The 20,743-nt window shown below is 39.1% G+C and overlaps 1 protein-coding gene across 2 annotated transcripts in view; it reads right to left on the bottom strand.

Moving 5' to 3' along the window:
• The window catches only part of LOC111864097 (N-acetylglucosamine-6-sulfatase), a 44,601-nt gene that overhangs the window by 12,375 nt on the left and 11,483 nt on the right, over positions 1–20,743 (bottom strand). For both annotated transcript variants that reach the window (XM_023851119.1, XM_023851120.1), the window contains exons 4-10: positions 16,517–16,720; positions 14,888–15,040; positions 14,266–14,439; positions 13,108–13,309; positions 9,124–9,446; positions 7,834–7,974; positions 2,763–4,795 (exon numbers count right to left, since the gene is read on the bottom strand). In XM_023851119.1, coding sequence (XP_023706887.1) covers positions 4,649–4,795; positions 7,834–7,974; positions 9,124–9,446; positions 13,108–13,309; positions 14,266–14,439; positions 14,888–15,040; positions 16,517–16,720 — 1,344 coding nt within the window. In that variant the 3' untranslated portion in view covers positions 2,763–4,648. The remainder of the gene's footprint in view (positions 1–2,762; positions 4,796–7,833; positions 7,975–9,123; positions 9,447–13,107; positions 13,310–14,265; positions 14,440–14,887; positions 15,041–16,516; positions 16,721–20,743) is intronic.

The raw sequence follows: 20,743 nt of genomic DNA, 5'->3' as shown, positions 1-20,743 counted from the left end.
TCAATTTTATATATAACGTCATATTTCGATTTATATTCCATGTTACGAGAGTCCTATATTACGTTCCGTTAAGTAGCAGCTTCGTAGATGACGTCACTCATAGGTGTGCGCAATGAACTACTGCGCATCCACTTGCAACTCAGGGGTAGCATTCGCTGATGATAGGTTAGGTTAGGTTAGGTCAGATTAGGTTTGCGCAGTAGACTACTGCGCATCCATCTATAACTCAGGGGGACCATTCGCAGATGTTAGGTTAGGTTATGTTAGGTTTGCGCACCTTGGAGGGGGCGAAGCTCGGTAATTTACGCTAGTGGTCGGTTTACAGTGAGCTTTATGACAGGTGTGCGCAAATGACTACTGCGCATCGTTATGTTCAGTTGAGCTCTATATGGCCGTCTGCAAAATCTTACGGTTCAATGTCTCTCAGAGCGTATGAAATCATTATATATATTTACGGGGCATTATATTTCCGAATTTTTCACATGTTAAACTCTTGCATATATTATTCTCTTAAACTCTCTACGTAATCTACGAAACCTGGAATATATTTCGATGTTTATAATGGTCGTAAATGCACTTTTTCCGATATATTGACATTTCAGAACGCTCTCTAGTGCATTCTATTGCAATTATCTTAATTGGCTCTTACAATTTCCAACAGTTTCCGAAATATTGTCTCTTCCAATGCTGCCATTATTAAATTTATTATGTTTTTCGACATATGTGAAGCATAATGCCAGTGTGTTTGATATTCAGTAATCATTGGCATCACCGTGGGGGATGCGTAAACTCGTGGGGTGGGAGCGGCGTTTTCGTCACAATGTAAGCTATCACGTAGTAATAAAACCTAGGGATATATGCAAACACAGATTTGGATTGTTTTGAAAAACAGTCAACACGCTCAATTTTAATTATAACTTCATGTTTCGATTGATATTCCATGTTACGACAGTCCTATATTATGTTCCGTTAAATAGCAGCTGCGTACATGACGTCACAGTTAGGTGTGCGCACTTTGCTACTGCGCATCCATATGTAACTCATGGGCCTGCCCCTGGGTACCAATCGCTGATGTTTGGTTAAGTTAGGTTAGGTTTGCGCAGTAGAATACTGCACATTCAACTGTACCTTGGAGGAGGCGAAGCTCCCTAAGTTACCCTAANGGGCCATTATCTCCGTAACCGTTCAACTTTGGACATAGGTGTTTTGGGTTATATCGGCATACTTTAACATAAGGAACACCCTCCCGAAGTTTGGCACATTCCTCCTGGGACACCCTGTATACCTTATGGGTGATGAGTGGCAATGTAAAGATTTTTAATCGAAAACTGAAAAGTTTCCTCACAACAAACGTTTTTTATTCAATAGATGAATATATTTCTGCTAAGCATGTATAACATTTAATAACTATATTCCTTGTAATTTTGTTTATTAAAGACAATGTAAATTATGGCTATTTGGTGCTTTTGGTTGTGTTGTTTACTGCTGACATGATTGTACTTCTGCAATCGTATCTTATTTTGACGAGTTCAATATCCGGTCCAATTCGGACAACGGATCAATGAATTTATGAATTATGTATGCAGATGAAAGGTATCCAGCCCACAATTCTTGCTCATATATTAGATAGGAAAATCACTGATTAAGATCTGGACCTAAGTAAATATCCTTCGACACTCTTCTAAGCATTAAAACACAAAACGAACACATCACTATAAATATACTAGACTAAATTATAAAATAAAATTACAAGAATGTCATCTGTAACAACTCGTACTTTCCTGTATACGATGTGATTCTGTAACTACAAATGCGCAGAATGTGCTACAGCTGGGACCCAGTGTAGTTTACTGCTGCCAACAAAACCAATTAGATCTAATAGGTATGAAGTAGAAATAAAGATGCTTCTAATATTATACATTTCTATCCTATGTTCTGGTAACTGAAGAAGTATAACTTACACTGTTCTAGCACTAATCATAATGAAGAAACAGAAAGCTCGTATGTCTATTCACCAAGACCATGTGCAAACAAGGCACTGACTGAACTGAAAATTAACAGTGCACTATTGCAGGCTGGAGGATTTATGTGAATATAACTTCTCACACTGTTACGCTGTAAGGGTGGGGTGGTTAAAGAAATACTGCAGTGCGGCCCGCGTGGCAGGCGAACATTCTACTACTGTACAACCCCATACGTAACGCCATGGCGATGGGTGGGGTTCGATATCCCACGCTGCCACCAATTTGTACTGCCGTGATGGCAGGGGTGGGTAAAACATTACTAATTCACTAAGTCAGCCAACCCTTCGTTGACTCGATCCCCGCAGCTGCCACCAAATTGTACCGCCCCAAGGGGGGGACTAGGTAAATTCATTAATCACTGAGGTATCTGCGGCCTTGGCTTGAGTGTGCAATTCTCCAGGATTCGGGGAGATGCCGGGGTCGACAGGGAGAATGATTAACACTTGAGGCAATGCTAGTTTCATTAACGTCTCACCGCATCTGTATTCATCTATATCCCTATATACATAATACATACACAATTTGCCGACGTTTGTCGGTTCGCATTACATTTAGGTTAACCTGTAGTACAGATATTCGTTCTACTCCTGTCACCCTGCTATTGGGTGTCCTATACCTCTGTCTCTCTCTTTCTCTGTTAAGCCTGGTCCATCTAATCCTCGTTCCCTCTCCCCGAGGTTTGCACTTTAATATTATCACACTTAATGTTTATGGCTTATATGAAGTAGGTCCACTTACTTGTACTGATGAAGCAGGCACACACCACCAACCAACATCTACTCAGCGCCATCTCTCTCTGCTGTTCGGCGATAGCTTTAGGCTGCCTCTATTGACAATCTCCTTCAGTTCCCATCTTTCTGTCGGTCCCTCCTGCGGACTCATCCTTCTGGTGTCCAGGCTGTCGTCCTTGGTGTTGTCTGCTATGGTCCTCCCCCTAGCGTCGCGCATCTTGGAAGATGAGTAACGCCCGTCGGCGTCTCCATAGACACAGACCGAGTACTGTGGCCGCTGATGTCGAGCCGGCCACGATTCCGCTGCATATCCATTTCTGCTTCCGGAGCCTGGCCTCCACCTGCTGCTGCAACTGGAGGATCGTCATGGGGGTGGTGGGTCCGTCCCTCGAGTCTTCCCATGCGTCCCACACCTCCAGTAACTCCTGGTGCTGCTTCACGTACGAGACTTCTGCTGGGAGCAAAAGAGCTGGTGCCTGCGGCGCCATTATCCCGGGGCTCTCCCAATCGGCCTTGGACTCGAACTGACGATTCGCTGGCAGCGTCAGCTGTCCCATAATCAGGTCACAGCCGTCTGGCTGCGTGATGATGCCCGTGCCTTCTATGTTCTTTATGTCCATGGGGCATCCTTGAGTGCTTATGCACCTGCACTCCACCCTTGTAAGCTTCGCTACTACATATAGCCATGAATTTTCAAAAGGGTGTTTCCTAAACACTGGTCTGAAATTTTCTGACAAAATCTCCCGCTTGCAAGACAAGTAGCCCTGACTTGTTTCGAAAAATAAACTACTCAAACAAGTTTCGTAAGTTCTCTCAACTATTGGGACTGTTCCCTTACATATCGTGATCGTTTCCTTCCTACAATTTCAAACGTACCCTGTCGGTAAAATCATGTAACCTGATCCAGTAAAATAGTCTTCATTTTGACAGCTCCAAGAAGTTTACCCAACTACATAATATCTGACAGGATGTAGCTATTGTTTATATGCTCTGGTTGATAACTGTTGGCCATAATACTGGATACAGCCTCACCTCTGAAAAGCTCTGACACTAAGAGTATGGATAATATCATGCTCAATCATGATTTTGAGTCCATGCTTTTAAGACTTCTCTGCTCATTGAAACTGTTGAAAACAGAACCTATCTCATAGGTGCTGTTACTTCGGAATTACATTAAGTTTGATACATTTCAAGGGGCCAGAAAAGTAAATAACATATATAGAGGTGACTCATGTGAACAGGATAGACCATGAGATGTCTTCATTTAGTACACATGGAACCACACAATGGACAAAGACTAAAAAGGAATTGGCCAGCTGACCTGATAAGAGGGTTAACGAGGACTTATCTCTGGTTAAGCACTCTCCACATCATGAAGACTACAACAAATTAGCGTAGAGAATCAAACATAAGCCTCAAATCTTACAAACATAATTCTGATTGCTAATATTATGTAAATAGAAAAAAATTTAGCACACTGGAGTTCACAATAGTAGCTGCTGGTTACACTTGAAAATAATGTCATAAGTCATAACTACGGAGACAGGTGTGGTAAGATGGAATATCAAGTCATGGCCACTTGACTGACTAATGAACCAAAATGAATTAAACAAATGATAGACATATAAAGAGGAGCCTAATTTTAAAAGATTGAAACATTATATAATTTTCCTTCTATCACATGTTAAAAATTTGTGACAATTTATAAAAATGGCTCTTAACAGTCAAGATAAGTATTAAAGACTGGATACAGCAATCAATATGATAGCTTCAGGGTGAAATATTAATATTACAGGCTATAATTACAGCTGCATAATGATTGTAAAATAATTTTGCACACTAAAGTGATGCAAAGAATTTCACAGTCGCTAAGGTGAATTTCTGGCATCTGTATCAATGCAAATGACACAAGAGTCCACTGCAAAACTTAAGGTGATCCATCCATGAGATATACTTGTTTCCTATAGCTGGGCTCAAGGAAGGTGCCAAGTTGTTCAGTTGATAAGGGTCAACATTCAGGTCATAAGCTTCTGTGAAGTTCTGTAACAGTGGCACAGTAAATTACAATAATTTGGCATAAATATATTTATAGTTATTTAAAAAGCAACATGCTTATGCTAAGAGGTCACTCAAAGTACTGTGATAATCAGAACTACAGGTAAGATATGAACAATGTGTGTTCTTCCTCCCCTCATATTAAAACCCTATAACTCTTTGACTGGCGCGGGCGTGTTTTAATGCCCGGACGATGCCAGCCGTTCCCTGGCGTTGGCGTGTTTTAACGCTTTGACAATCTCGTCCCTTCTTTGCTCTCTTGGCACTCATCAACCAAAGACATATATATGATAGTTTTTGTGCATGTTTGTAAAGAACCCTTGTAAACTTTGTGGGGGTCTATATTACTGTCAGAACCCTCTGAGAAGGTAAAGGTCAGAAAATATTTCACATTCATTCAGTTTCACCATAGCTTCTTGCAGCAAGTGTCTTCGTGTTCCTACAGACTAGCTGGAAAATGTTGTGAACGAGATTTTTTTCTGATGATGATAGTGGCAATGAAATAATGATTCCTGAATTGGATGAAGTTGATAGTGACAATAATACAGTGATAGACAATGATCCACAAGACAGTAATCATGAACATTTACCTACCACGAGTGCGGTGCCTGACACGCCCATCTCATGAACGTACGGAGACATTGTACCCCCAATATTTCCATTTGCTAATAGTTTTGGGATCAAAATTGATATAACACATAAAATGCATCCCTTTTCATGGATTAAAATTTTTTCTGGATGACGACTTGGTAAATCACATCACAACTGAAACCAATCGCTATGCTCACCAGCACTTCAACACACATGAGTTAGCTCCTCACTCTCGAAAACACAATTACAATTATGTCACATCAGATGAAATCTGGACATACTTAGGAATTGTGTTCATGACAGGAATCGACAAACGCCCTGAAATTGAAGAATATTTGTCCACTAGGCCCCTATTTCACACCCATGGTATGGACAAAACATGTCTTTGCGGTTGAATAGTTTCATTCTATTCAAAAAGAACACAACAAACGAAAAATACAAGAAGAGAAATTACAGATTCAAAGATTTTATATTGGACTGTGTAGAAAAATGACTGAACCAAACAAACAGTGTGGAGAGGGAGAAAAGTCAAGGAATGAAGTGGATGACGAATCTATTGGGTCAGACTAGAGTGCAGTCACGCCTCCGCCCTCGACCTTGAAAAGACCACCAGTGAAAGAGCCAGCAAATCGTCTAGAGGGTGGCTTGAAAATTCACAAAATGGTCCATGTTCCTAACAGTAACAATAAGAAGAATGGTGCCCTGAGAAAGTGTCGCGTGAGTGCTAATCACAAGGTTAGAAAAGAAACAAGTATCATGTGTGCAGGCTGTGGTGTGGCTCTCTGCAAACTTTCATGTTTCAATGTTTATCACACGAAGAAAAACAAAGAAAGAGGTGTGGAAAAGCATTTATTGCATAAAATATTGTATTTTAATTAGTTCCTAAAAATTTCGTTTTTAAAAACCAATTTTTGTTGAAGTTGTTTAGGAAAAAGTAACAACATGCATTTTAGCGACATAAGGTTTAAAGGGCCTGCCAGGACAGGGGTGGGATTTAAATACCCTTCGCGCCAGTCAAAGAGTTAACATGCATACAGAGAACAGTTTCATAAGAACCTCATTAAATTACCCTGAAGTACACATAACTGAATTACTTTCAGGAGGAATGTGCCCTACATAAAGTGTTGGAAATATTAACCTTTAACGTTCGAATGGCACATATATAGGTTGCAAGCAGCAACCGGAGTTGGCCGAATGACATGTATACGCGCCGCAGGACATATGCTCTCTTTGGGAGTGCTGACAGTTTGACCTTGGGTTGGAAACCAAAACAAACCTACGTGAGGTCATGTCAGTGGTTCATTCCTTAGCCCTGAACAAAGAAATTGTTTATCACAGTCCTGGTTTCGATACTATTTACGTTTAGATATGACTGTTTATGACCTGGTCAGCCAAACAGCTTTTTAAAACACGATAAGTTGCAACACACTATACATCTCTCTGGCGCCACCCATGTTGCACGCAATGGCATGATAAAACTCTGGAATATTCGCTTACTTGTCAGTAAGTTGATCTCGCTGTTTCCTTAAGCCACTATAAGCGATAATGCTTTGTTGCTCTTCAAGCTGTATGTATCAGCCAGTGTTGGGTATGGACAAGGAGAAATTCTTTTCCGATGAGCCAGCTGACCTGCCTTGTGAGATGTGTAGTTATGGTGTTTGAGAGAGCAGCAGTGACAGGGGAGAGCAAAGAATTGTGGCCACTTGTGGCCACAGACTGTAAAAGTGACCGTAGCTCCGATGATAATGGGGGTAATAACATTGCGGTGACCAACATTGTGAGGACAGTAAAAAATATAAAAAATCACAAAAATCTAAACCCTGATTTGAAATTGAAATACAAAGCATTTCTGATGAATGTGGCAAAGCCCTGGGCTACAGACCAGATGGTGGCGGCAGAACCAGAGTCAGACACAGACTTAGTGCGACCGTGCCCATCCAATCCCACCCCATGCAAGCCTCATGTGGATCCCACACGGCGACTCTCGGGTGATATACGGAAACATACCCTTGTGAAAACTGTGAAGAGTGAACATGCCAAGGGGAAGCATCTTTCTAGGCAATGCCGTGTTTCCATAGTTCACAAAAAAAGGAGTATGTTTACATTTGCAAGTTCTCTGTAATGCCACTTCACAAAGGGGAATGTTTCCAGAAATATCACATTCTCAAGCACTTCTAGGAGCAGTGGAAAGTGTTCTCCAAAAATTTTAGTTCATAAAATTAATTAGGAAATTTTATATTAATATTTAAGGTGAACAGTGCACAAGTAAGGGTAGTAGGTTTAAAAATGCTGGTCCCCAGGGTGATTTAAATATTTAAATCGCCGGTCCGTGAAGTGTTAAGATAATGTAAGTAACAAATATGAGGATATAAATGTGAGATCAGTAGTCTTTAAACAATGTTCTGTGTAACACATGTTTATTACAGACTCACCTCTGAATCCCTAAATTTGCAAAACACAAAGTCATGGGAAGGTGTTACATCAGCTGTGATGTGAGGTTCAAGATGACGCACACACATGTAGGTGTTGTTTTTAGAATCTTGACATTTACACTTTTGCTCTGGAATACAGTTCTGAAAAAAACAGATAAAAGTGTGTGACAGTTCTAAGAGGATATATCATATACTTGAATCTAAATAATATCAACACGTTTCCAATTTCAAGGTTGGAACACATATGCACCAATCACTGTGCAAATTTTATGTTTGCCAGCATGCACATCAGTGTGTACTGACTGAAAAAAAGCACAGCTGTCAACCACGGTCAGGCATAAACCCTGAAAATGCTAGCCAAGAGGACTCATCTAGCTGATAATATAAGATATTTGTTGCTATCAAGAAGAAATGCAGTCTAAACAGTTTTGAAGGAGAATGACTGGTGCCATTAACAAGTGAAGTCAGGTATATCAAAAATGTGATAATCTGAACATGAAGACAGAAGAGGGTGGAAGAAATTTTGCACACAGATAACCATACAACTGATTCTTGTTTCAGTTAACATGAAAAATTATGTTGAAGGAAGCAGTCATGGTGTACTTTAATTTCAAATCCAGCATTTTCCTAAGACATGCCTGATGTCACATTTTTCAAATGTGAGGATGAAAAGCCATGGAAATAAAGCGTCCTTTTTAAAATATTCTGAACAGAAAATGTATAAAATAAATACACAAACAGTTATAACCTTAACCTACACAACTGCTGTTCCTGTACATAGAAAGGGTATTTAGATTAAAGTTTGTGTTCCTGGAATCATCTTCGGTTCCATATTTATTCAGACAACCTTCTAGCTGAAATCTATTTCTGAAGCAATAACATCTAAGTATGACATATAAGCATTATTTTTATTAACTTTCTTCCCCTCTAAGTACCAGTATGATACTAACAGTACACAATTAAAAGATATGTATACTACATGGGTGAATAATATGTTACAGCGTGGCTATCCTATGCTGTTGTTAGTGATATAAGCTAGTAAAACATTTGCACCATCCAGCATGTATATATATTTGCTGCTCAAATGCTGGCGAATCATATAGTCTAAACCTCACAACCATGTTAATCCAATTCATAAATCCTGTCCAAGTTTTTTGACATAATGTCATATAATATTACTATTTTACCACAAAACTTGGAATTCTTAAATTTAAAGACAAAGAAAATCCACTACTGTTGTTTTAACCTAACAGAGAAAGAGTTATTATTGTATAATTATGAAATACTCACCGATAAGGTATCACTTTGATCATATGGGCAATCAGGTGAAACTGTCTTCCTACTGCCTTCACCATGATATTCTATCAAAAATTTTCTATCCATTCCTGTCCCATTATTTACAATTGTCTGTGGAAATGGGAAGAAAGAAACTCCATCCATCCATGCTGGTGCTTCTAAACCTGCCATTGCTAAAAATGTTGGTGCAAAGTCAATGTTGAGTACTGGACGAATGTCCATCTGTTTGTGTGGGAAACCTGGGCCTCGTATCATCAATGGGATGCGAATATCCATTTCATATGGCTGCCGCTTATCCCATGGGAGTCCAAACTGACCTGAAGCCCAGATAAGAATAGGATTGCCTAAATGATCCAATATTAAGTTTTACGTGTTGAAGTTAATGATAGCTACATTGAAAAGGTAAACACGGAAAGCTAAGATGAAACCAATCTATTTTGTTTATACACATTAAGTGATGTTTTAAATACCTAATATTTTGTTGTTATAAGGTCATAATATGGGAGCTGAGATAGCTCAGTCAGTACAGTGATGGACTATGGATTGGATGGCCAAGAAACTGGGGTTCAATTTTTCTCTTCCCCACAGTGTCTGGACCAGTTGTGGGCTCAACCACACTATTCAATATATGCAGGAGGCTCTTTCACCAGGAGTAACATAACCATTCAAATCTGGGTGTACACTTTTGTCATTTTTAATTATTTTAATGTAAATTAAATTAAATTAATTAGACTTCATAAGATTTTTAGGTTCTCACAGTGGTGACTGTAAAGAATGCCATCTTCTGGGATGTGGCACCATGTAGATCTTGTGCGAACTGATGTTCTCTGAAATGTTGGTTCACACAAGATGTATATGCTGCCACATCCCACAACATGGCACTGTTCATTATTAGACTTCTTTTGAAATTAATTAAATTTGTGTGAAAAGTACAATGTTCCCACATCATAACATTCATAAATTTACCTGGACATCTCCTGATGGGAAGAAGCACAACCAAATTGACCATATTTTGATAGAGAGGAGATGGCATTCAGGGCAGCAGATTGTGATACTAACCACTACCTGGTGGTGGCAAAGGTTAGAGAAATACTGGCAGTGAGTAAACAAACAACACACAGAGTTCATATGGAGAGGTTCAATTTCAAGAAATTAAATGAGGTACAGGGTAAGTATCCTGCTGAAATCTCAAATAGGTTCACAGCTTTCGAAAACATAGACACTGAGGTGGATATTAGTAGAGCTTGGGAAACTATTGGGGAGAATATCAAAATTTCTGCCACAGAGAGCCTAGGTTATTATGAACTGAAGAAGCATAAGCCATGGCTCGATGAAGGATGTTCAGAATTATTAGACCAAAGGAAATTAGCCAATTTGCAGTAGTTACAGGATCCAAGCGAGTTAAATTGAGATAATCTAAACCAGTGCTCTCCAACGTTCTTATGTACTCGGGCACAATTCACCGATGCCTATGGAGGTGCGGGCACCACCACACACTACTACTACTACTACTAATAATAATAATAACAACAATAAAAATAATAATAATAATAGTAACATTTTTCGAAAATATTTAACAGTACTCAGACGTTCAAAAATGTCTCTTGTCTTACAATTTGAATTAATATTAAAAATCGGCTCAATTATGTGGTTACGGAGGGCGCCAGAAAAATATACCATGAGCGCCGCGTTGGACAGGGCTGATCTAAACAATATAAGACGTGAAACCAGCAGGCATTTCAGGCATAAAAAGCAGAAATATCTGAGACAAAATTGATGAGCTTGCAATAAACAGTAAAAACAAGAATATTAGAGACCTGTATAGAGGAATAAATGACTTTAAGTTTGTTACCTACCTAGAATTAACTTAATGAAGGATGAGAATGGTGATCTGCTGGCAGATTCCCATAACATTTTGAATAGGTGGAAGAATTACTTCTCTCTTACTGAATGTACACAAGTTCAGTGAGGTTAGGCAGATAGAAATACATACAGCTAAGCTGTTTGTACCTGATACTAGCCCTTTTGAGGTTAAAAGTGCTATGGCAAAATTGAAAAGGTATAAATCGCTAGGTAATGATCAAATTCCAGCAGAACTTATTCAAGCAGGAGGCGAAATATTGTGTTCTAAGATCCATAAGCTAATTATATATATAATTGATATACTATCGACATTTGTCCATGGAAGCATAGTGACCATGTTGATTATATATCAATGTTTAACTGGAAAGGGTTAATCACTCAGTACAGCATTTTTGACAGCACAGAGCATCAAATGTGATATTCTGATGTTTACAGAAAAGAAATGGTTTTCAGATTATCTATACCACTCACATTTTGAAGGTCATCTGAGCAGGTTTCCTGGTGATTTCTGGGAAAATTTGTTTATGCCCAAGCAACCTTGATATTTCTCAAAGGTAGATCTATGGTAAAGATTGGGGGTCAAAGGCATAATACATCTTTCAAAATTGAATCATAACAGAGCATTACATCTACATTCAAAGAATAAAACTGATTCCAACACATACTCGATTTAAGCAAGCCTTTCTTCTTTCTTGTTTTTTTGCAAATCTTTTGCAGAAATAACTGAGGTATAAGTTTTCTTGTAGATTTACCTGTTATGATTGAGAATAGGAGGCTTTGGCAGCACCATTGATGATATTGTAATTAAATGTATATATATATATATAGACCTATAAATTTAATTATCATCAACGGTAAGAAACTTTGGTAATCCCTGAGTGCATTTGGGAGAATACTGCTGCTTACTGAATAAATAAATTCAGAAATATATGCATAGCATCCTTTTTGTTAAATATTTCTGAAACAAATCAAACTCATCTCTGAAACTGAGACTTACAGGAAAAGTATATTGGGCATATTATTTATATCTATAACATTTGTTTTAAACCTTTCTTGTTCCAATGAATATTTACTGATTTACAAAAGGAATGACAAAAACACTTGTAGGTCTTCATATAATATATCTGTTATTTCTGCTGAATTTTAACCAAAACTGGAATGTGCTGACAAAATGTAGTAAAGAGTCCTTAACATAAATTTCATCAAAATCCATTCAGCTGTTCATCATATACACAGATGAAAGACAGAGATGTAGCAAACTTAACAGGTGTTTCATAGGGCTATAAACATGTTCAAAAAAGTATGAATCCTACAATAAAACACTATGTCATTTTTAAACATGAAGTACTGAGCTTCCATATTGTGAGTATTCTCAGAAATTTCTTTACTATGTCATAAGACCCCCCATTTCTACCAATTGGACTTACTAAAGCGCATAAAGTAGAATATTGTCATTTGATGGAATGACTATAGATGGATTTACTGGACACTTTAACACACAACTTGTGACTACACTTCACAAATCACTGTCACACATAGACTAGTGTTCTCAGTCACTGTCTTCATTGCACTGCTTGGTAGCGGCTTTCAACGCTGAATGCTCCCTTCCTCTTGGTTCCAAACTGTCCATGGTCCCAGCTACCAGCTTCTGACGTCTCTCAAATGCAACTTCCAACTGACTGCCTGCCTGCCTGCAGACTCTCTCTCAACTTGGACCCTAGTCGGACTAACTGATGGCAGCTGGTCCTCATTATACATAGCCTTGGCATGGACCACGCAGAAGACACTGCTTCCAACAGCTCTACTGCTGCATGCATGCCTGCTGCGGCTTTCACAACTACTGAGCCATTGCCTAGCAATGGGCGTGTTTACAGAGCTATCCCATAAAAATGGCCATCTTTGCTGCAATCACAATTTTGGTTTTCAGCAGACATGACACAATATAACTGAAGTCTGGTATTAACATGTCAATGAATATGAAGTTTATAGTCTTCTGGGATAGACTCTGGGGCAGACCTGAAGATGGAAGCAGCAGGTACATCTGAAACATTGGCACCTATCTACAAAGCTGCATGGTACACATTCCAAAAGACACTTCCAGAATATATTTCTTACCAACATGGTATCCATGATCAGAAGTCAGAATGATATGGGTACTGTCAAGCAGTCCCAACGAGTCAAGTCTGGTAACAATAGACTCCACCAGGTCATCTACAGACAACAGAGTTTCCCATCTTTTTCTGTAAACTCTGTCTAATTCAGGCAGCATGGAATCAGGAAGTGGTGATGGCGGCATCTGAAGTAACCAGTGCTTATCCTAGAAGTCAAATGAACATGGTTATCACATAGTAAGTATGTCAACAATAGTATTATATCGTAGCATCCTGTTACACATCACTTATTTATTCCTGCTAGTTAGCCGTCTCACATGCAACTTGCTTTCTAAAACCTTTGTAATTCTTAAACGTTAAAAATCTCTTCTACATCGCCAGTGGATGAAACTGCTGTGTTTCCTTCTGTAAGTTAAATTTCTGGGATATGCCCTCGTCTGTGAACTAAATCACTTACTCATACATTTTATTAAAATCTGTATTACACACAAATTAATAGACACAGATTAGTCTCATGATATATGTAGCAATGTTTTTAGTACAAATAGTGATAAGTATATTGTAGCATACAGACCAGTTGCTAGGCAAAGATCTCGAAACACACAATGAGACAATAGTTGTTGCTATGCAATGGAACAGCAAACACACCTCTAAAACAACAGAGTTACTGTTGGAAATGGCATTTCCTAGTTGATCCATACAAAGAGGTTATAAGGAAGGCAACTGGGGTGACCCAGTCAGTTGAAAGTCTGCCTATGAAGAGAAGACTAGGAGGTTGGTGTAAAATAGCCACCAGCGTGGGAGTTAGTCAGTTGAGAGTTGAGTTCTGCACAGGAGGCTGAGAAGAGATGGCATTGTGGTTAGTTGTCAGTTGAGAGATGAGCTCTTCATGAGAGGCTGTGAAGGTAGAACCTGAGCACGTGAAGCTGAAGAATCTCCACTGTTAGAAACCATTGCCAGGGAACAGCTGGTGAAGACACAGCAGGCTAGAAGAGGTTTAGTAGGTGCTGTGGTGATTTGTGAATTTTGGAGATTAGCAGTGACACTCTACTTGTAGCTCTGAGTTGTGTGTATAAGTGGTTAATAAATCCATTCACCATTCCAAACCCCAACTATAGTCATCCCTAAATCAGTAAGAGCAGTAAAAACAGAAACAGCTTACTTGGAAAACAGGGATATTAAAATTTGGTGTTCTCATGGCTTTCACATTCTTATAGTGGTCATTATATTCAGGTGCTGGAGTAAATGGTGCATGTGGTGCTGGTGGAGCCAGTACCATTAAGAAATTCTTCTCAGCCACATGTCGTTGACGAAGAAATTCCAGGCCATATGCTTTCTTTAACAGAAAAAACAGCTTGTTATAATACAGTATACTTTAGTGAGCACCACAGTCATAATTTCATCTGTATTATTAACACCAACTAAGTAATATAAAGGAGTATTTTTTTAAGGATCACAGATGTCTCTTTTAAGACCTTTCTGCTTTTCAACAGGTTTCCTTATCAAATAATTATACATGGAATACTTTCCAGCCAATGCTGAGATAGGAAGTACTTGCCCATAACAAAGCTTTCTTTACGTCAGACATGTTTAAAACTGGTATTTTATGAATAATGGTACATAAAAATTAAAACTAATATAACAATGTAAATTTTCTCAAAATTCTCTTAATAATTTTGATTAAAATTCAGATATAATATTCTAAACACCTCACAGCTAACATGGCTTATATATATATAAAATTGAAACAAACATTTGTTACAGAGTGAAAATTGATACTTAACAATCACATCAGTGAGGTAGTCATCGCTGTGTAATACTGCTGTTCCATTCACCGAGAGACTATAGTTGTAGTAACGGGAGTTTCCAACAAGGCCTATCCACCAGTCCCAGCCAGCGGGTATATGAGCTGCACCTCCAGTTTTTTTATATCCATACTGACAGATTAAAAAAAAAATATATATATGTGTGTGTGTTAGTTTAGAATGACAACTGGGTTTATCGAATGCTTATAACTCGCAGCCACAAATAACCATAAGTCTCACTGATGTACACACGACAATGGCAAACGTAAAGTCTTCTTCTTATTACTCTGTCATCACTACTCATTGCTTGGTAGTGGCTGCTAACAAAGGAGATTCCTCACAGCCAACCATGAACTGCCACTGCTCGCTTGTAACACAAACTGAACTAACTAGTCAAAGTCAAAGTCATGATATGACTGCTGGTCAGTCAGCTAGTCAGTCTTGGTGTCAAGCCCCAGAGTATTTGTTACTGTCAGACAGTTGCAGTTTTGTCAACGTGGGATGCCCTCTATGACGAGATGATGGGTCTGTCATTAACCTCAATCACCATCAGTAGGACACACCACCTACTTGTATATTTATAATTTTACATGTTGGCATTCTACATAGTTATGAAGAGGCTGCTGCCTTGTGGACACCAACTATTTACAGTTTTATATGCAACTCTAATATATACTTTGTAAGATTTGAGGTTTTCACAGCGGTGACTATGAAGAAAGTCATCTTCTGGGATGTGGCGCCGTGTAGAAATTGTATTAACCGACATTTCAGAGGAACGTATCGCCTCCATCTTCAGGGTAGAAGACAAGAAGAAATCAATGAGCAAACCAGCTAGAGCAGGTGCAACAGACCGAGTCCAGTCGAATAAACACAGCTGTATAAGAGGAGGAGGGAAGTGAGTGTGGCTACATAGGAAAATAGTAGAGAGGGGGAGGGGAAGAGTCTGGTGGGATGGCCAGCAGGTAGTGGGCCAGAGCTGGCATAGAGCATGTGTTAGGGGGAGAGAAGGGAAGGTTAAATGGAGGTGATATGTTCCTCCAAAACGTCGGCTAACACAATTTCTACATGGCGCCACATCCCAGAAGACGGCTTTCTTCTAATATATATTGTCACACAACAAGTAACAATAAAAGGGATTTTGATTGTTAATCAGATATATTGGACACTTTAACACACAACTCATGACTACACTTTACGGGTCACTGTCACAAACAGACTAGTTTTCTCAGTCATGGTCTTCACTGTGCTGCTTGGTAGTGGCTTCTAACGCTGGGTATTCCCCTTCCTCTGGGTTCCTGAACTGCCCCAGGCCTCAGCTACTGCAACTCTCAACTTTCTGACTGCAGACTCAAGTATCCAGCTCTACTGTCACACTGAAATGCAGTTCAATAGTGTGTGGGCGCAGTAACCATGTATTAGCCTGATGATGGCTTTAGAAGCCGAAATATGTAGCTAAGGTGATGTTGACCTAGACCATTTCGTTGTTGTGTTATGACAGATCCCAATAAAGAATTGAATGCATATTAAATCCTTTAGTGGCCAATTTCTGAATTGCAAGGTTGGTTTTTATCACAAGGAACCAGAAGTCAGTTTAATTCTGATACTTACTTGGTTAAGGTACTTCCCAGCATAGAACGTGGTGTAGCCTGCTTGGTGGAGTAGTGCAGGCCAAGTCTGCGGTTCGACATGTTGCTGCCAGTGAAGACCACTGCAACCACCACTGACTGAGTTGTTCAGTGTGCGATGATTGTGCTGGTATTGCCCACTAAGTATTGATGCCCGACTGGGGCAACAAATTGGAGTAGTGACAAACTGTGACAAATTTCGTTATCACTTTCCTTCATTTGGTAAGTTAATGATTCTATATTTGTATAGGCAATGTTTACGCCTTTTCCCAAGATACAACTCTATTCGCATGATTAATTTGATAATCATCTGAGGTGGGAATTACAAGGTGCTATCTCGAGACTGCCCAGAATACAGCTTCTAAACAAATGCACTACATTGTGCCATTTCCAGGCATCCTTTCCTCTTCTTCCTCCTACTATTTTCCAGTACTTCTCTGTATCTCACTTCTACTTTCTCTTTACCTCATTTTATTTTACCTTTTTAATTTCCTTCTACCCTCCTACACTTACTAATTTTCCATCCTTGACTTTAACATTTCATTATAAACACAGGGCCACAATTTCCTACTCTGTTCTTCACCACTCCTTTCTCCTTGTACCTTGCTCTTTTAGGTTTATTTTCCTTAATTTTACTTTTCTGCCTTACTCATATTCCTTCTTTCTATGCTTCAAAACGTTTTCTTTGGCGTCTGCTCTTAAAAACAGCCTTATTCAGGGCCAATGGCTTCCCCTGATTTGCCCACAGCCCAAGTCCTGATCTTGCCTTCCCTTTATCTGCACAGATTTTCACTCTGTGGCTTCCTCTTCTACCAAGATGATTGAGACAATACATTCGCCCAAAATAATGGTACCTAACTGACACTACACATCTCAGAAGACTATAATCTTGAAATCAGGTCATTGCAAGAAGTTGAAGGATTCTTCACAACACAACAAGTATCTTCCAGAGAGAAGCTTTAAAGTTCAGAAAATAATGTTCTGGCCTTAACTTTGAGTGGAGAACATGGGAGGAAAATTGTAATCAGATCCTGGATGTTTTGGAGCTTACACACATGGCAGTTAAATGATTACTATGACTGTATGATCATTCATGAAACAGAAACCTTAGTATCACTGTCTTTAATCCTAACAGATTGCAGAGTTAAATTGCACTCAAGCAGTTAGTGCTCCAAGCTCACAGTCTGCAGATTCCTGCTTCAAATCATGGCTCAGAGACTGGCTGTCGTATTCTCAGTCCCTCCGGTAAAATGTCTGAATAGTACAATGAATCAGCTACAGCCACTTCCTTCCACATCCTTTTCAACTCATCATTCACTAACTTTCCTACCATTCAACACTATATATAATCTGAGTTTGTGACAGTGATTAAATAAACTGAAAATTAATTAATTAATGTAGGTATGTTTGTACTAGAAACTCCATTTCAGAAATAAAAAATTACCTTATTTTTACGTGCATAAAAGATCAGTACTAAGTTCTGTAAAACAGGTAGGCCCATGCAGTCATAAATAATAGGAATAAAAGTAATGACCTCGATAGGAGTATCATGCAGTGTAACATACGTATATGAGGTAACTTATTTTACTGCCTTTACGTGTTTTGGCCAGTCACGGTAGCCGAGCAGTCTAAGGCATGTACTGTCTTTACTGGCTTGGGAAGCTGGGATCATGGGTTCAAATCCTACACAAGGCATGGTTGTTTGGTATGTGAATGTGTTTATTCTGTTTGTTTTGTCCTGTGTTTAGGCAGAGGTCTTGCAAGCTGATCACTCATTCAAGGAGTCCTAACATCTGTAAAATGATAAAAATGAAAAAAAAAAAAAAAAGTCAACATCATAAACATATAAGAGAAACGGCTTAAGTAAGTAAGTAAGTATATGTTCTGGCCCATATGCGTCATCTACAGGAAACATACATTAAAATGAAATGCTTCAAAACTGATTTAAAATTATAACATAACAGTCTGTCTAATATTACAAAATTACATCTAGTTATAAAATTTGTGGTATGAGCACTGTCCTTTCATCTTGCTTGCTATCTGTTATTTCTGTTATAGTATTGTGGCATGCTGCCACAAAGCCGGAATGGTTGAGATCAGGGTTGCTTTCCTAGGCAACGAGCGACATTCCTGTTACAATGGCTAGGAATACGAACACATCCATTGCTATACAGCAGCTAGCAATATCCAAGCAACGAATTGTTCATTGTGTAAGAGTGGGCAGAATTAACCCTTCAACAGGGTACTCCTTATTGAGTCCGAGGCCAACTTATAACAGACCGTTCGCCAGAGACCAGCAGATTTTGTATTTGACTAGAACAGGAGAGAGTTCTTATCTTACAAGGGCTAAGGACACTTGAGCTACAAGCAGAAGACACTTCACCAAGATAGCGGTGCAGAAGTGTTGTAACATTGAAGAAGAAATGTCTAAAGGACGTTATAAGTGAAGAATAAGTGTGACTATAAAAGTGACTGTCCAATAAATATTCATTCAAATCCGAGAACCCACAAAATTTCTTGTTGCGTTGCCTAGCAAACATGCGACAGTATATACAGATAAATTTGATTTGTTTCATTCTAGTCCGTCACACTAACAATTATAAATACAAACCACTCCGTCCAATGTGACATGTAAGTTTTACTATGTTAAAACTTATCTCCCTTACATGTTTCGGTCCTTACGGGCCATCTTCAGAGGGAACATTATTACAAACTGGAAACTACCATCACAATAGGTGTTTTGATTTAAAATACATACACTTATATCCTATAATGCACAGTACACAGAGTTGAACGTTTCACAATCACAGCAGCTTCCTGGTGTTGTGAAGTTTTTAAAAGTTTTTAGATGTTATTTAAAAAACCTTTATTGTCAATAGTTAAATTTTTTTTAAAACCATGTAGGTTTGTGTCTGTACTCCTATTGTGGTTCTTGTATGGGGCAGATTTTGTGCTGCCTGTCTCTCTTGATGTCGCCAAGGTCTGTTCATGGCTTGCTGTGCAGCTCTTTCCCCAGGGGTAGAGTGGCCGGGGCGTGAAGCTGACCGCTCACCTCCAACTAGTGCCGAGGTCAATAAAAAGAGGATCTATACATCCACTCCCCCATACACCTTCATGGTGTAGTGCTTAATTAGTTAAGCACAGGGACAACTTTACCTTTTTACATTAAGGGTCAGTGTGATCATTCTCATGTCCAATTTGTTCACCGGTGAGATGGCAAGCCAGCAGGAACTGGTTATGATAAATTGGCAATATACCACCGAAGGTAAGCTCTTGCTGGTCGGTTGTCAGGAAGTGACAACAGAGTGCAACTTCACAAGAACCTGCACTGTATAACTCATAAAGGGTGCAGTGATTTAACTTTAATAATGTAACGTGTCTCGAATCCAGAAGAGTCATTTCTATGGAAACGCTACAACAGACCGTTGCATAGGAAACAACAATTGCACTATTGTAGTTCTAACAGGAGTCTCCACAGTTATAACAGAGGGTTCATTTGCATAGCAGCGACTGAGGTTATAAAATGGGGTTGAATGCATTCACACAGTCTGGATCCAACCACCGAAGAAGAGAGTCTCAGATTAGCCGCCAAAGAAAGCAGTCCAGTATTGGTTGAGACATTGTGTAAGCAGTGATTGTAACACTGCAAGAGCGAGTGGAATAAATTCGCTATATCAACCACAGCATAAACTTATTTGTAACGTGACACACCCAAACACGCTACCAATGTATTCCTATAACATTTGGGTACAATCTGAGGACCACCTGAATACAACGTCCCAATACCTGTGAAAAGTTCCTGCTTTTGAGATTCAGTAGTACACCAATAACTCTCTGTAATGATTATAGACAAATTTTCTTGGATATTTTTTTTATTCAGACTACTTAGTGTCATAGAGTAGGATGACCAGAGAATAATGAATTTGCAAGATGAGGAAGTGATGACGGCATAATTTGATGTACTATCCTAACATCTGCCTGTAGGAACAGTACAAACCATTAAAACCTAATAAATGATACAAATTCCGTCCTAAGTGCAAACAATATAAATTTATATGTCTTTGATCTTGTTCTTTCTACACTACATGTTTCGGCCTCTATCGGCCATCATCAGGTGTATACTCTTAACGTTGCTGCCACACTGAACCCAGTCTAAAACTTAACATTTAAAAACACAATGTCACGTTCTTCGTATTATCAACATCTACAT

Source organism: Cryptotermes secundus, unplaced genomic scaffold (genome assembly GCF_002891405.2).
Source record: "Cryptotermes secundus unplaced genomic scaffold, Csec_1.0 scaffold708, whole genome shotgun sequence".
In the NCBI taxonomy this organism is placed as follows: Eukaryota; Metazoa; Arthropoda; class Insecta; order Blattodea; family Kalotermitidae; genus Cryptotermes; species Cryptotermes secundus.
The sequence above is the reverse complement of the archived record's forward strand: the minus strand, read 5'-3'. Positions and strand labels throughout refer to the sequence as shown.